Below are 13,705 nucleotides of genomic sequence, written 5' to 3' on the forward strand. Positions count from 1 at the left end.
GGGTTTTGAACAAAGAGAAAGATCAGCATTTAAATTATTTCTTTGCCCTGCAGCAGGGTGACCCCAGAGGTCCGGCCCTGCCCGAAGTTCAGCTTTACCAAGGAAAGGGGTTCGGGGGATTCTGCGGGGGTCCTCACCTCGAACTTCTGCCTGAGTTCCGCGTTCCCTTCTTCATCTCCTTCTGGAATGGGCACGTTGTAGTACTCACCTTCCTCCTGGTTGAGCAACTTGTACCTTTCAGAGACGGGGGAGACAAGAGTCAAGGTCCCAGGTTCAGCAACCTTTCTCCTTCAGCCTCCAGCCCAGCTGTTTCCGAGACGCATCCCCCAGGGAGAGGACAGCCAGGTAACTACGTGTCCAATGGTCGCTTGAAACGGGCTTGTTTCCGAATCCCTATGTGTTCTAAACACTCTGAAACTACCAGCCCTCGGCTGACACGGACGCGGTAACCGTGGGCTTCCTTACCATCCGCTGGCCGGCATCTTCATCAGCTCCGAAACGCCAAAGGAAAGTGACCCCATGAAGTCATTCCGTGTTGTCCGATCCCAGTCCCAGATTTCTATGGACAGTCGTCGGTCTTTATCTGAAGGTTTTAATTTGCTACAAACAAACACACATACATACATGTGGTTATCCCGATTACGGTTTCCTGGGAGATACCCCATGCTCATGATCTGAGCTTGAGATTAAAAACAGAAAATATATTCAAATTCTCTTCCTGTGACTCCCCACTGCCAACCAAGTACCAGCCTCCTGGCAGCCAACGTTCTAACTGGGGGTTAGCAAACTATGACCCACAGGCCAAATCCGGCCCATTGCTTGTTTTTATAAATAAAGTTTTATTGGGACGCAGCCATAGCCATGTGTTTACATATTGTCTATGGCTGCTAAAACAGCAGAGTTGTATACGTGTAACAGAGACTGTATGCCCATAAAGTCTAAAATATTTACTATCCGGCCCTTTGCAGAACAAAGCTTGCGGCCTCTGTTCTGTATGACTGAGAGCTACCTTCCTGGTTGTCCACAGGGAAATGGTGCCCTACAAAGAAGACCACTTGTCTGTGCTTTCTCACCGCTTATTCACGCCACTCCTTCACCCCACAACCCCCTCCCCTCTTTCCCTTCTACCATCTCTCTCTCTGAAATCCTGGATTCCTTCAAGACCCACTTTAAATGCCACCTCCTCCAAGAAGTCTTCCCTGCTTCAAGGCAAGGGTGATTTTCCCATTTCATAGTGGCAACGGCGGCATCTAAGTTACTCACTTATTCCATGAGTTTTAAAAATTATTATTCAAATTCTTACGTCTTCCCCTAACCCTCAAAAGATCCTAAGTTCAGCAAGAGGTGGGACACACCTTACATGTTCTTATATCACCCATAACGTAACAGAATTTTTGTACAGAGTAGATAGATCTGGGTGATAATTTGGGGGGTTGGCATCATGTAACTCTTGGTAAATAAACCAAGTTACTGCCCATCAAACTGGAGTGACACCAGCCGCCCCCCTGGCAGCAGGCTGCGAAAGTCTCAGGAACAAGGCAACGTTCGGCGACGTCTGTACCAAGCCCGCCTCAGTGTCTCTAACCACGAGGCGGGGGGCTCTGTGGTGCGCAGGGAGGCCGCTGGGTCAAGGAGAGAAGACAGAACTTACAACGTGAAGGACTCGTTCCACTGGGGGTTGAGAGTGGAGCGGATGGTTTTGGTTTTCTGTTTACTTTCGTTCTTGGGATCGGGAATGAGTTTCAGCTTCACATAGGGGTCTGAAAGTCCATTCGGATCCATGGGGATTAGATTTTTCGCATCTTGGACTGTGAAGCAAGAAGGAAGAAAGATGAAATGTTACAAAAAAGAGGACCGACCCTTATCGAGCGGAGAGCGGGTAGGCCACGTATGAGCTGCGCAGTCAGGGGGCCTGCTTTCAAATCCCGTGCCCTTCGCCGCGGGCCCCCAGCCCGGGAAGCCCACGTTCACGGGCCTCTGCTTCCTCAGCTAGAAAAACCAATGGGGCATATGCCCAGTGGCACAGCGCGGCTGGGAGAATTAAGGGAAATTAGGAACTCTGGGCTTTATACAGTCGGTGGCTTGGGAAATGAAGGAGGGGAAAAGAGATTCCACGATGCGAGCGCCCACTCTGCCGCGGGCACAGTGTCTTGGATTCACGCCCACTGCCCACCGCTTCAGCACCTCCAATGAGGCAGGTGGTCTCCGGGGGGCCTGGCTGCCCGAGGATTCCCCTAAACTCAGACAGAAGGTTTTTAATGTGATGCAGAAGGGCTGGTCTCCTGAAATGGCAACGCAAGTATCACAAAGATGAAACGTCTGAGCATAAAAATGAAGCTCCCACAAGGAGTGGACGTGAGCCAAAGGTCCTCTGAAGTTAAGCACTGGAATGAGAATCATACTTTCCAAAGGGCAGAAAAAGCCCCGCATGGCGAACACTGAGCTACACCCCAGACGAGCTCACGGGGCACCACCGGGGCCCCAACAGTCCCGCTCACTGCGCAGTAACTGAGGGTGCGGCCCCATCATCTCAGTGCGCAGGCCTGACAGCCGGCGCTGTGACAGCCAGTCATTTCAGGCCCATCTCTTCGGAATGGCGATGGGTTAAAATCTCAATAGCATTTAAAGCCGGGGGCTTCCTACGGGGACATCATCATTGAAGCTGAACATTTAAAGAAGCTATCCATTTCCAAATGTCACTGAAGCAGACAGCGGGTCCAAATCTCCCTCTCGCGTGGCACGGAGCACAGTGTGCCCGAACACCCGGATCAGGGTGGGGAGCAACCCGCCTGGGCCCGAACCCCGACTCTGCCGCTTCCCGGGGTGTAACTCCGGGCAAGAGGGTGAGCCGCCCTGAGCCTCGCATTTCTCCATCTGGAAAACTGTACCTCACTGTGATCGTACGGGGTCCACACACAAAGGGCTCAGCACAGGGATCGGCGCGCAGGGAGAGCCCAGTAACGATCATGCTCACGGCTGTTAATCCGCGTTCCTGGCCCAGAACACAACCCAGAGGGATGTTCAGAACTGGCAAGCAAATGCCATGAAGAACAGCACCGTGTGGAAATTTCCTAACGCGGCTGTGTGGTGCCGGCAACATCTTAAACCAAGCAGCAGGGCTGAGGGTGTCCCCAACAGGGGCAGGTGTGGGGAAGCTGGAAGGGGGGAGCTCGGAGAGAGAGGGAAGGGAGAATGCAGCGGCAGAGCGGAGCCAGAGGCGGTGAGGGCGATGCCCCCCCGGCCCCCGCAGGTGCCGGTGGCACTGGGTCCTCTAGGCCAGTGGACCTCCACCTCCGCTGGGCACCTGAAACGCCTGGGATGTTTCAGTGAATGCAGATGCCTGCTTGCCCCCATCTCCCGCCCCCCCGTGGAGATTCTGATTTAATTGGTCTGGGCTGAGGCCCAGGCATTAGCATCTAGCAGGCTTCCCAGCTGAGTATCATGTGAAGTTATTCAATGCACCTGGCGGTCGGTCTCAACGTGTGGTCCCTGGATGGGCATCACTGGCATCATTTAACTCAGGCCATTATTCATGTTAAAAAAAAAATCTACTCACTTTTTAACAGTCAGCATTTAAAAATGTACCACTCAAAACTGATCACTGTGGGACATGGGAAGCCCAGATGGTCTGCCGTAAATAGAAAAGTAACCATAAAAATAAACACAATGTAAGTAACCATAAAAATAAATACAAATGTTCTTTTATTTCCAGCTGACACAGTTGCCTGAGACCTGCTCTTAGTTACAAAGGGGAAATTAACAAGCCTTAGAGTGTTAAGAATATTCCAGCCCCCGAGAGAGAATGAAAGAAAATTGAAAAGGGAGTAACTTTTCTCACCATGTAACTTAATGCTTTTTAATGTCAGTTCAGTACCTTCAGAAATCATCTCAAGTAAGAGCAGAAGTCATAGCCCGTCGGTGGCCCTGCCCCACACGGGGGAAGTATTTTTTTACTGGGGGTGAGGGGGAGCAGGGAGATGCTGATTCTGAGACAGGAAGGGTGTGGGACAGTTCGGTCTATGAGTACCAGCAGGTCCAAGAACTGACCCAGCATGGGCCCTGTGCTTTATTTCTTTTTTTTAAAAAAATATACCTTTATTGATTTCAGAAAGAGGGAGGGAGAGGGGGAGAGAGAGAGATAGAAACATCAATGAAGAGAGTTGTCATTGATCAGCTGCCTCCTGCACGCCCCCCGACTGGGGATGGAGCCGGTAACCCGGGCATGTGCCCCGACCGGGAATCGAACTGCGATCTCCTGGATCCTAGGTTGATGCTCAACCGCTGAGCCACGCCCGGCAGGCCCCATGCCTCATTTCTTGTCTCTCCTGTTCTACAAGAACCAAACTGCTTTGATTCACAGAATTAAAATAGAAAAAAAATCATGCTACTTTCATAACTAAACTATTGCAAATGAGACTTTTTTTTTTTTTGGTAAAGCTCTACTCTGCCAACCCAAGTTCTGAAGGTAGAAGGCCTCTAAACACGGCCGGAGAGAAGCCACACACGTCCCTCACCCACTCAGTTGCTGCAGCCCTCAATGTGCTCCCGGGGTCCGTGCACAGGGGCCCCGAACCCCACCGTGGAGGCGGCAGGCGCGAGGACACTCTCCCCTCGCGTCCCATCCGCGGTTCCGCAGCCTCCACGAGGACACACCGGCCGGAGGAATACGTTTGGACCGTGGAAGGCGCTGTTTCGGAGTGAAAGCCGGGCCTGTGATCCCAGAACTTTAACAGGAATACAGAACGTGAATGATCTTTCCATCTTCTGGCTTGAGGTGCCTGTTTTGAAACCATGAGCCATCAAGCCCAGCCCTGAGATAAACCAGCCCGGGTTGAAAGGCCATTTAACTTCCCGATGATGTCAGCAGATATCATCGCTGGACTAAATCCATTCACATAAGATTAGGGAGGCTGGGAAACGCCTCCGTGGTGCCGCAGGTGCCTGACGAGGTGGCGAGCCTGGCCCAGGACACGTGGCTTCTGAGAAACTGTTTCGGGGCCGGGGCTGTCTCCTCATGAGCTTAGAGGGCTGGGCCACCTCGGCCAGACTGGGGATGGACAGGAAAGGTGCCCCATGGCGAAGAGAACAGCTGGCACTGAGGACTGAGGCCAGAGAGTTTTGCCCGATGGGGGAAGTGGAGCGGAGGATGCGGCGGGCGGGCGGGCGGGTGGGCAGGAAGCAGCCGCTGCCACGGCTTCTCGGGGAGAGGCAGGCTAGAGCCACACAGATGTGACGTCCGACATGCATGTGAGGGCACAGGGACAGTCAGGCTCCCTCTACTCGGACAGAGGCTGCAGGCGGTGCTGGACTTCTCAGGCATGGCGCGGCGGCTAGAAGCTGTTCAAATCCCTGCTGTCAGCGAGGCGCTGCACCTGCTGAGGAGCAAGGGTACATCTTCTAAGAGGAACGGGGACCCGCCCTCGTCCTTGGTTGTCCTCTCCTGTCTCCGCAGAAGCGACGTCTCTCCTGTGCACTTTCGCTGCCTCTTGACCCCGTCAGGCCACGTCAGGCGTTTCTGGAGCAGCAGCCCACACTCCTCGGCAAACCTGATCTGCAGCCTCCACCCTGGAATATCCGCTCTGGCCCGGGCCTGCTGCAATCTGCCAACCCCACCTCCTTCCAGCAGCCACAGCTCAGCCCCACCCCGGCACCAAGTGCAGACAAAGATCGTGATAAGGCATCAATGGGGCCGTTCTTTAATTATGCAAAGGCTGGCTTCCCCGGAAATGGGAACTTGAAGGGGTGTGGACCCCGCAGCACTGGGGTGCAGAAGGGCCGACCTGTTAGAGGACAGCGGGCCCCGGAGCGGCCTGTCTGCTTCCCGGTTCACTCTATGCAGAGCCCAGGGCCTGTCCTGCTGAGAAAGCCACCTCCTAACCGCCTGGGCATTGTTTCCAGTGGCCCAGGGGCTGGGTCAGACAGAAAAAGGGGAAAAGCCGACACTGCCCTTGGCCCCAAGCTCTGAACAGTGTAGAAACGCAGCCCCGCCACAAAGTTCTCGTGTTTCCTCTGTACACGCTTTCCTGGTTACTTAGTGGGAAGAACGCGCTGTTCTCAGGTCTATTTGCACCTAGTTTAGGCCTCAGCTGGTGATGCTGAAGGGAGACGCTGTGCCCAGGAGCTGCCAGTTCCCTCGCGCTGCTACAAGCTGGTTCTGCACCAGGAGCCAGGAGCCAGGTGCCAGGAGCCAGCCCTGCAAATGTGGATGGGAAACGGGTGGCCCGGCAGATTGCTTCCGGAACAGGATTCACCCACCGCCCTGCACGAGAGATGCTTCGGGGGCGGTCAAGCTGTCTAGCAACAGGCAAGGTTCTGGGATTAGGGGGTCTGAGTGGGAGCCTCTCAAACCACCAGAGACACACAGGCCTGGCAAAAGTGGGCACATCACAGGCGACGGCAGCAAGCTGGCACGGGAGGACCCTGTGAAGGACCCGAACCCGCAAGGCCACGGGCCATCACCAGATTGGCACAGAAGGTCACTGCGGAAGAAAAGCACCAGGCAGGCTCCAGATGGCCCGCGGGAGGGGCACAGCTCCCAAGTCATGCACGCGGATTTTAACTCCGGGCGACAGGTCCACCCTAAAAACCTTCACACCAGATTCTTTATTCTCTTTAAGCCACCAACCCCTTTAACACAACATTACAGTTTTTCTGACAATCTGAGGGTATCCACGGCCCTGCGCTGAGGACCTTCGCCGTATGCCATGAGAGCCGGGCTCTCCAGGGAAGGCCTGAGAACGCACGCCCGGAACCTGCGCGCAAAGGGACAGCCGCATTCCTCCAGGCGACTGCTGCTTCGGCTGGGGGAGGACCTGGCAGTGGGGATGGAGAACCGGCCGGGAGCTGCCCTTGGGTGGGAGGCGTGCGTAAGGTGGTCCTCACTCAAAACCCCCAAGGGCCCAATTCTTGGGATTCTTGTTCGGCTGAAAAGCCGAAGCCGACGGGACGGCCGGGGAGCGTGTCATCTTTTGCTTGCAGTACACAGAGCGTCCATTTGGAGGGACTCTCGGGCAAGGAAAACCTCGCAGGCTGCGCAGCGAAGGCAGGCCAGAGGGAGCCGCGCTCTTTAGACAACATCCAATCCTTTGAACTAAGGGTCACCGCGCCCACAGAGAGAAAAGGGCAGATGGCACAGCTCCGGCTTTCAGGAAAAACACGTCGGAAAGGGCCGTTGAGCCTTGGGGGGTGGGGTGGGGATCACTACGTAGAAATTCTCAAGATTTCAAGAAAACGCTAAGATGTCATCAACAGCAATGAACGGGCTTCAGCCGGGTAACCGCAGGCTGTGACTCCCGGTGCTGTTGGGTTTGATCCACTTGTGCCCTCCCGCTGTGTCCTCAGCCGATGTCATCGGCGCTGACGGAATCCACAGAATTTTGGATTTGATCTCCTCCGAGTTGCTACCCTATGGCCCATATGCCTGTTCGATTTGTTCCTTTACTGCCAAAGACAAAGGCTGGGAAGACCGAGATGTACTAACAATACACCTGCCCAGCCATCCCCACCCCACTACCCGTGATCCACGCAAACACCTGGGGGTTCAAGGACACAGGAATCTCACACGTTGCACCTATCTCTGGAATGTTCTGTTTCATCGGCGAGACTCACTGCTCGGTGCCAAGAATGTAGGGTCTGTCCTGGTAAATTCAGCAGCCACTTACATACCCAAAAACATAAGTCAGCAACTCTTCAGCCCGAGTCCCGCTGGGATAAAACTTATGAGAGAGGAGAGGCGAGAAAGGGCGGCCTGTGGACCTCGGGGAAAGATCATAAATATTTCACCACTTTCTCTTTCACAGTTGGTGGAAAGTAAAAGTTTCCATTAAAGTTCTATAACCCCGATGTTCTGAAAGGAAATCGAATCTGGGTGCAAGAGAAATAATAGTTTCCAGGTATTGAGAGACCGGTATGATACTCGATAAACAACACAGAAAGACTCTTTTAAGAAATATTTTTTTCTTATTATAAGACTAATGGATATGCATATACCAAAAATCTAAATCTGTCACCGTAAAAAATAAATCAATAAATCTCCTTCTGTTCGCTTTTCTTCTCAACCTGTTGGCCCCAACGGCCTCCTGTTTGTGTGTTACAGAGATGGTGCATTTTCTCACTCTACGGACGTTTAAATGGAGTTTTCTCATATGTCCTTTTTAGTCTGTTTTCACTCAGTAACCCATTTTCAAATGAGGAAAGCTATATCCAGACTTGGTGATTGCCAAAAGACACAATGTTGAGACTCCCATGGACTCCGTCCGCTGTCTACGTGGCCTCTGGTGAACTTCCCTCGACACTAAGCTGGCACTCACCCTGATGTGCATAGCTCCTGACCCAGTGTCACTGTCTCTGTGGACCCAGGTGGGATCGGACCCACTTCCTAATGCTTGGAAATCACACACACTGACTCGTCAGGGGCATCCACGTAGAGTCATGCCCACCCTGGGTTCTTACTTTCCTGCCTGTCCTTACACGGGCCTGTGACCCTCAGCACACACTCCCAGGGCTGATCCTTCCGGTTTTCCTTTTGAAATTACCCTGCGGAATAAGCGACCCTCTGCAGGGAAGGGAGGCCTCCCCGGTTTTTCGGCTGGTTGGAGACCCTGTTCCTCTGAGCCCAGGGGAGGCACAAAGAATCCTCCTGCTTTCTTTCGGGAGCTCAGGGCTCGGCTGTTTCTGGGCCAAGTATGGCCGGACCACTGATGATTTTTTTTTCCTTGATGCAGACCCACATAGGTTCGTAGTCAGGACTTTCTCTGAGACGGCAGGAAGCGGTTTGTCCATCTCGATTGTGGGTCTCTGTGTGTCCCTAGGTCCTCTTAACTTTTCGGAGGGACACGAGAGAAGCTGCATTTCAGAGGTTACGAGCTGGTCACCTTGATTCCAGGTAGAAATCTACTGATGTCTGAAGCAGCTCCTGGGATCCTGCTGTTTCTAGAAAGCCTGGTTAATCAGAAGACGGATAAATTCCTCTTGGCCACTCTCGGTTTGAATCTAAGCTGCCCGCTGTCATTTCTCATGGCAAACGCTCTACCTGAGCTTCCTTACTGTCACCTTGTCACCAGGTGGGTGGTTTATCGATGTGCTTCCACCGGGGGTGGGGGGTCTGCCCTTAAAAGGTCAAGGCTGTCTGTTTAATTCAATTCTGAATTATCTCATTGGTCACTTCACCTCCGGCAATGATGTGACTAAACCTCCAGATACTCTAGGCAAGGCCTAAAGGGCAGGAGAGGCCAGCCACGGGCGGGGGCGAGGGGGGTGGGGGGTTGGCGGAGTGCGCTGGGCGAGGAGCGTGGGTCTCCAGCCTGCTCTGCCCTCCCTGTGCTTTCTTGGGTGGTCTCTAGCGAACCATGAAATCTGTCTAGAGAGCAAGGGGGCTGGTGGGACTAGGAAATCGCCAAGATTCCTTCCACTTTGGACACAGGCTCCCTGCAGACTGAGAACATTATGCCTTCGTTTTCATGGGCACATCACCTATGTGCGAAGTTGCATGTTCCTAGTCTGGATACTAGGTAGTTAAAGGTCCTTTCCATTGCCCTTCATCCTGGAAATAATTCCTAAACTTGGGAGGAGGGGTGTCACAGGATGCCTTGGAGAGGGTGACGGCTGTGGCGGCTCATCCTCCCAGGACGCAGATACAAAATTCTACATATAATTTTGGAGGCCTCCCTGATTCTGGGGAGCGAGGGTGCCTGGGGCTCCGTCCACAGATCTGAAGCTCAGAACCTGTTTTAGGTGAAGCTAACCAACTACAAGGCTAGAACCTGACATGCTCAGAGCTGCAGGTCTCAAATGTTACTGTGCACGAGAACCACCCTGGAGGCCTCACGAAGGACACAGGGTTGCAGGGTCCACTCTCGGAGAAGTGGACTCAGGATGTCTGGGGAGGGGGAGCTGGCGTCTGCTGGAGTCTGTCAGCAGCCCCATGCCCCGAGGAACCTGGCACAGAGGAGCGATCACAGAGCGTCCTTGGCCACCTGAGATCCACCCCCCCCCCCGCCTCACCCAGCCATTCCTAGATGCAGCCTGCTCTCGGGGCCCATCCACTCCACACGCTGCGGGGAGAGCAGGTTCGGATCTGACGCTGACACAGGAGGCTCATAGGCCTGCACCAAAAATCCCTGGGGGCGCGTTGTCATGGGAACTCCCAGGACACAGACAAGTTCTGCCCGGATCTAAGTTCATCCCCACCCTGTCACTGGGCAAGTCCCTGAAACCCTCCAAGTCTCCATTTCCTCACCTATGAAACGAGATAAGAAGAGTCTTACCCGGCCCTGGGTGGCGTGGCTCCATGGTTAGAGCGTCGGCACGCATACCAAAGGGTCTCGGGTTTGATTCCCCCCCCCCTCGGTCAAGGGCACACATGTACCTGGGCTGCAGGTTCCCTGCTCTGGTCGGGGTGCAAGTGGGAGGCAACCAATTGATGTGTCTTTCTCACGTCGACGGTTCTCTCTCTCTTCCCCTCCCCCTTCCTTCCTTCCTTCCACTCTCTCTAGAATCAATGGAAAAAACATCCTTGGTGAGAACTATTTAAAATAAAAAGTCTGACTCAATAGGAACTAAAAAGTATTAAATGAGATTATGCAAGTAAAATCCAGGGTACAGTGGCTGTCACACAATAAGCAACGAATAACTCTTCATAAGTACTGTTGTTAGGGTCAGCAGCAGCATCGCCCAGGTTAGAAGCAGCCGCCGTGTGTCCGTGCACGGAGACCCGCCGTGAGCCGGGCGCCCTGACCGGTGCAGGATTCGACACCAGAAATGAGACCCACAGGGCCCTGGGCGCATGGGGACCAACGCTCCACTGGGCATTCAACCTCCTACCCCCTGAGCGACACAGAAAACTGGGATCGATCTCCCCTGTTCTGGATCACTCCTGGCACCAAAGCAAATGCACACGCTGACCCCTCACCTCTCCCGCCTTCCCCTCCGGAGCAGGGAATGACAAGGTGGCCTTGGGAACCCTGCTCCTGGGCTCACGGTTGTCAAGACAGCTCCAGGCCACGTGCCTTTCGGTTCTGGGTCTCACGGAGGGAGCTCCCGTCTACCGTACTGACCCAGATGACCCCCGCAAAAGGGGGGACCCTGGCACCCTGTGATCTCAGAGCAATGAAGCACCCCAAAGAGAAAGGGCTACAACCACAGAACGGTGCATGGAGTTTGCTAAGAGGAGAAAGGAAGGGGCAGGTGCCACCATTCGGTTCTCTCCTGGCACAGACAGAAATGCCCAGTCCCTACGTCTGGCTGCATAATTACCCCCCCCCCCCCCCCCCCCCAGCTAACAGACAGAACGTTTCCTTTCTTAGAGGAACAGGATGATACCGGAGATGAATCCGCAGTGGGAACTAGAACTTGGCCGACTTGTCTCCATGGTCACTGGCTTTGTATCAAGAGGGGCTGAGCTTGAGGAGCCGGGAGGGGAGCAGAAGGCACCCCCAGCCCCTCCCTCAGCCACCCCCTCGGTCTGACTGCTTCCCCTTCATCTGTGCTTAAAATAGACGAAGTCCAACTGAACATAACCAGGGACGTGAAATTAAATTTAATCAGACCCAGCTCTGAGGCCATCGCTAATAAAATCATAACCATTCACATCAGTGTGGTGGACAGAGACGAAAATGTTTATTGGTTGTTCTTAAAAAAAAAAAAATTGATTTTCTTTCTTTTTCCTTGAAGTAGCTGAATCCTCAAGAGACAAAGCCCAAGGAAACCGACCTGTTTCTACGGCCTTTATGCAAGGGGTTGAGCACAGACACCTTGGAGGCCACTTATCCCAGGCGCCTGTTCCGCGAGCTCGCCTGAGGGAGCCCGTCTCCTGGTGGCCTTCGCTGGGCTTCCCTGCAGGAATGTCCTGACCGGGCATCACCAGGATGCCTGGTTAGACGGCGGCAGTCCACACGCTCCCTCGGTCGGCAGGAAGGGATCAACTGTCCCGCCCCAGGGCTGTTTGAACCATCTGCAGGACCAATGACTCTCCCGTATGACACTTGGTCATCAAAACGGGGCTCAGAGCTGAGTCTTTGAGGGACACACTGCTCAGCGGCTGCTGGGGTTCACGGGAATGGGAGACTATGAGTAGCTGTCTTTGGAACATACAGTCCTTGCAGACTGAGAAAATGATAATAACAAGCCATTTTCAGCCTTTCTATCTGTTATAGCACCGCGGTCTTTAATCTGAGACTACAAAGCTGAAGATAAACACTAATTAAACTTATGATATCAAGGCTAAGAGAGTTTTACCTGGCAAAGCCTCTTATCACCTCAACCACAAGGCCAAAAAGAAAAATTTAAAAAGTCTGGGCCTTCTCAGCACCAGCAGGCTCTTTGTCTGACCACCTGTCAGTGCCTCAGACCAGCACCAGGTGATCACGCGCATCCAACCTAGTGCAGGACTAAGTTATCTGTTAACTCTGGAAAGACAAGACTGGGGGCTGAGTGTCTTGGATGCAAAAAACATTTTTTAATATGTTTTTAAAATTTGATTTTAGAGAGAGAAGAAGGGAGATGGAGAGAGAGAGAGAAACACGGATGTGAGAGATGATCATGATCGGCTGCCCCCTGCACACCCCCTCCTGGGGATCAAGCCCGAAACCTGTGTATGTGCCCTGACTGGGAATCAAACTGGTGGCCTGGTGCCCAGGATGATGCCGAACCAACTGAGCCACACTGGCCAGGGCTTGGGTGTAAAACTTTTAATCCAGTGAAATAACCGAGGCGCTTACACAGCAGCAGCCGTGGTGCTAAGCCACTCACTGACCTGGCCACAGCGTCAGGCAGCGGGAAGATTACATGGGAAGCCGGCCAGTGTTGCAGATCCACAAGCCGAAGTCTATCCACGGGATGGAGATTCTGGTAACCCCGAGGCCTGACGAGGTGGGCTGTTGAGATCTAAGTGCTTTGAGGGGGAACAGGAGGGAAGGGGGCCCTGCCGTTCTCAGCATAATCACCCCAGTTTACAAACCAAGCAGGAGACGCATCCTTTTCCGAACCGTGGGCGTGGTGACGGCGATGACTGGGATAAGATGTACCTGGCTTTTCTTTTCCGGTGCTGAATGAAAGCCAGGTAGCCTGGCTCTTTTCTTTTTGTTTTCCTTATTTTTCAGAGATAGAGGCTAAGAATCCAGGGGCTTTGTTAGCACATTGCCAGCTAGTTCATTCTCGCAGCTGGAATTCCCCGTGAGAGCCGAGCTCCAGGGGCGAGGGGCACAGGACGGCCAGGACCAAGTAAGCAAACGGCCTGCAGACAAAGCTGCCCGGGGCGAGAGTCGATTCAGGCCAAAGAGCTCAACACGCAGCAGGCCGTGGGCTCTGTCCAGGTCGCAGGCCCTAATCACACGTCGCCACCCCTCCTGGGTCACTGGCTCTGCATTCAAACTGCGGCCCCATTAAGAACTCTGCTTCCTGGGGGTTCGGCCACCACGAAACCTCCTTGCATCAGCACCATTCGCATTTAAAACCCAGCGTGCTGCTTTACAGCCTCCAAACGAGAGGAGGTGGTGAATGGGCCGCCGGGGGGGCCGAGTTGGACACATGTCGCTGAATCAAAACTGTTTCTTTATCCTTTGGCTGTTTTTGGAAACTGGCCAGGCCAGGAATAGGTTCATTTGTTCAGAAGGGACTTATGAGTCACATCTGACTTTCGTACGCAGGCTCAGACCCTGCCACTGCTCTCTAGTCGCTTCGTGGGAGGGCGACGGTGGCTGCCGGAAAA

General features: G+C 53.7%; 1 protein-coding gene across 2 annotated transcripts in view; it reads right to left on the reverse strand.

Moving 5' to 3' along the window:
- Positions 1 to 13,705, reverse strand: part of PRKCA (protein kinase C alpha) — a 248,670-nt gene that overhangs the window by 48,143 nt on the left and 186,822 nt on the right. For both annotated transcript variants that reach the window (XM_087826312.1, XM_087826313.1), the window contains 3 exons: positions 1,652 to 1,808; positions 466 to 600; positions 138 to 234 (listed from right to left, as the gene is read on the reverse strand). In XM_087826312.1, the coding sequence (XP_087682438.1) occupies positions 138 to 234; positions 466 to 600; positions 1,652 to 1,808 (389 nt within the window). The remainder of the gene's footprint in view (positions 1 to 137; positions 235 to 465; positions 601 to 1,651; positions 1,809 to 13,705) is intronic.

This window comes from Miniopterus natalensis, chromosome 17 (genome assembly GCF_054644295.1).
Source record: "Miniopterus natalensis isolate mMinNat1 chromosome 17, mMinNat1.hap1, whole genome shotgun sequence".
Taxonomy (NCBI): domain Eukaryota; kingdom Metazoa; phylum Chordata; class Mammalia; order Chiroptera; family Miniopteridae; genus Miniopterus; species Miniopterus natalensis.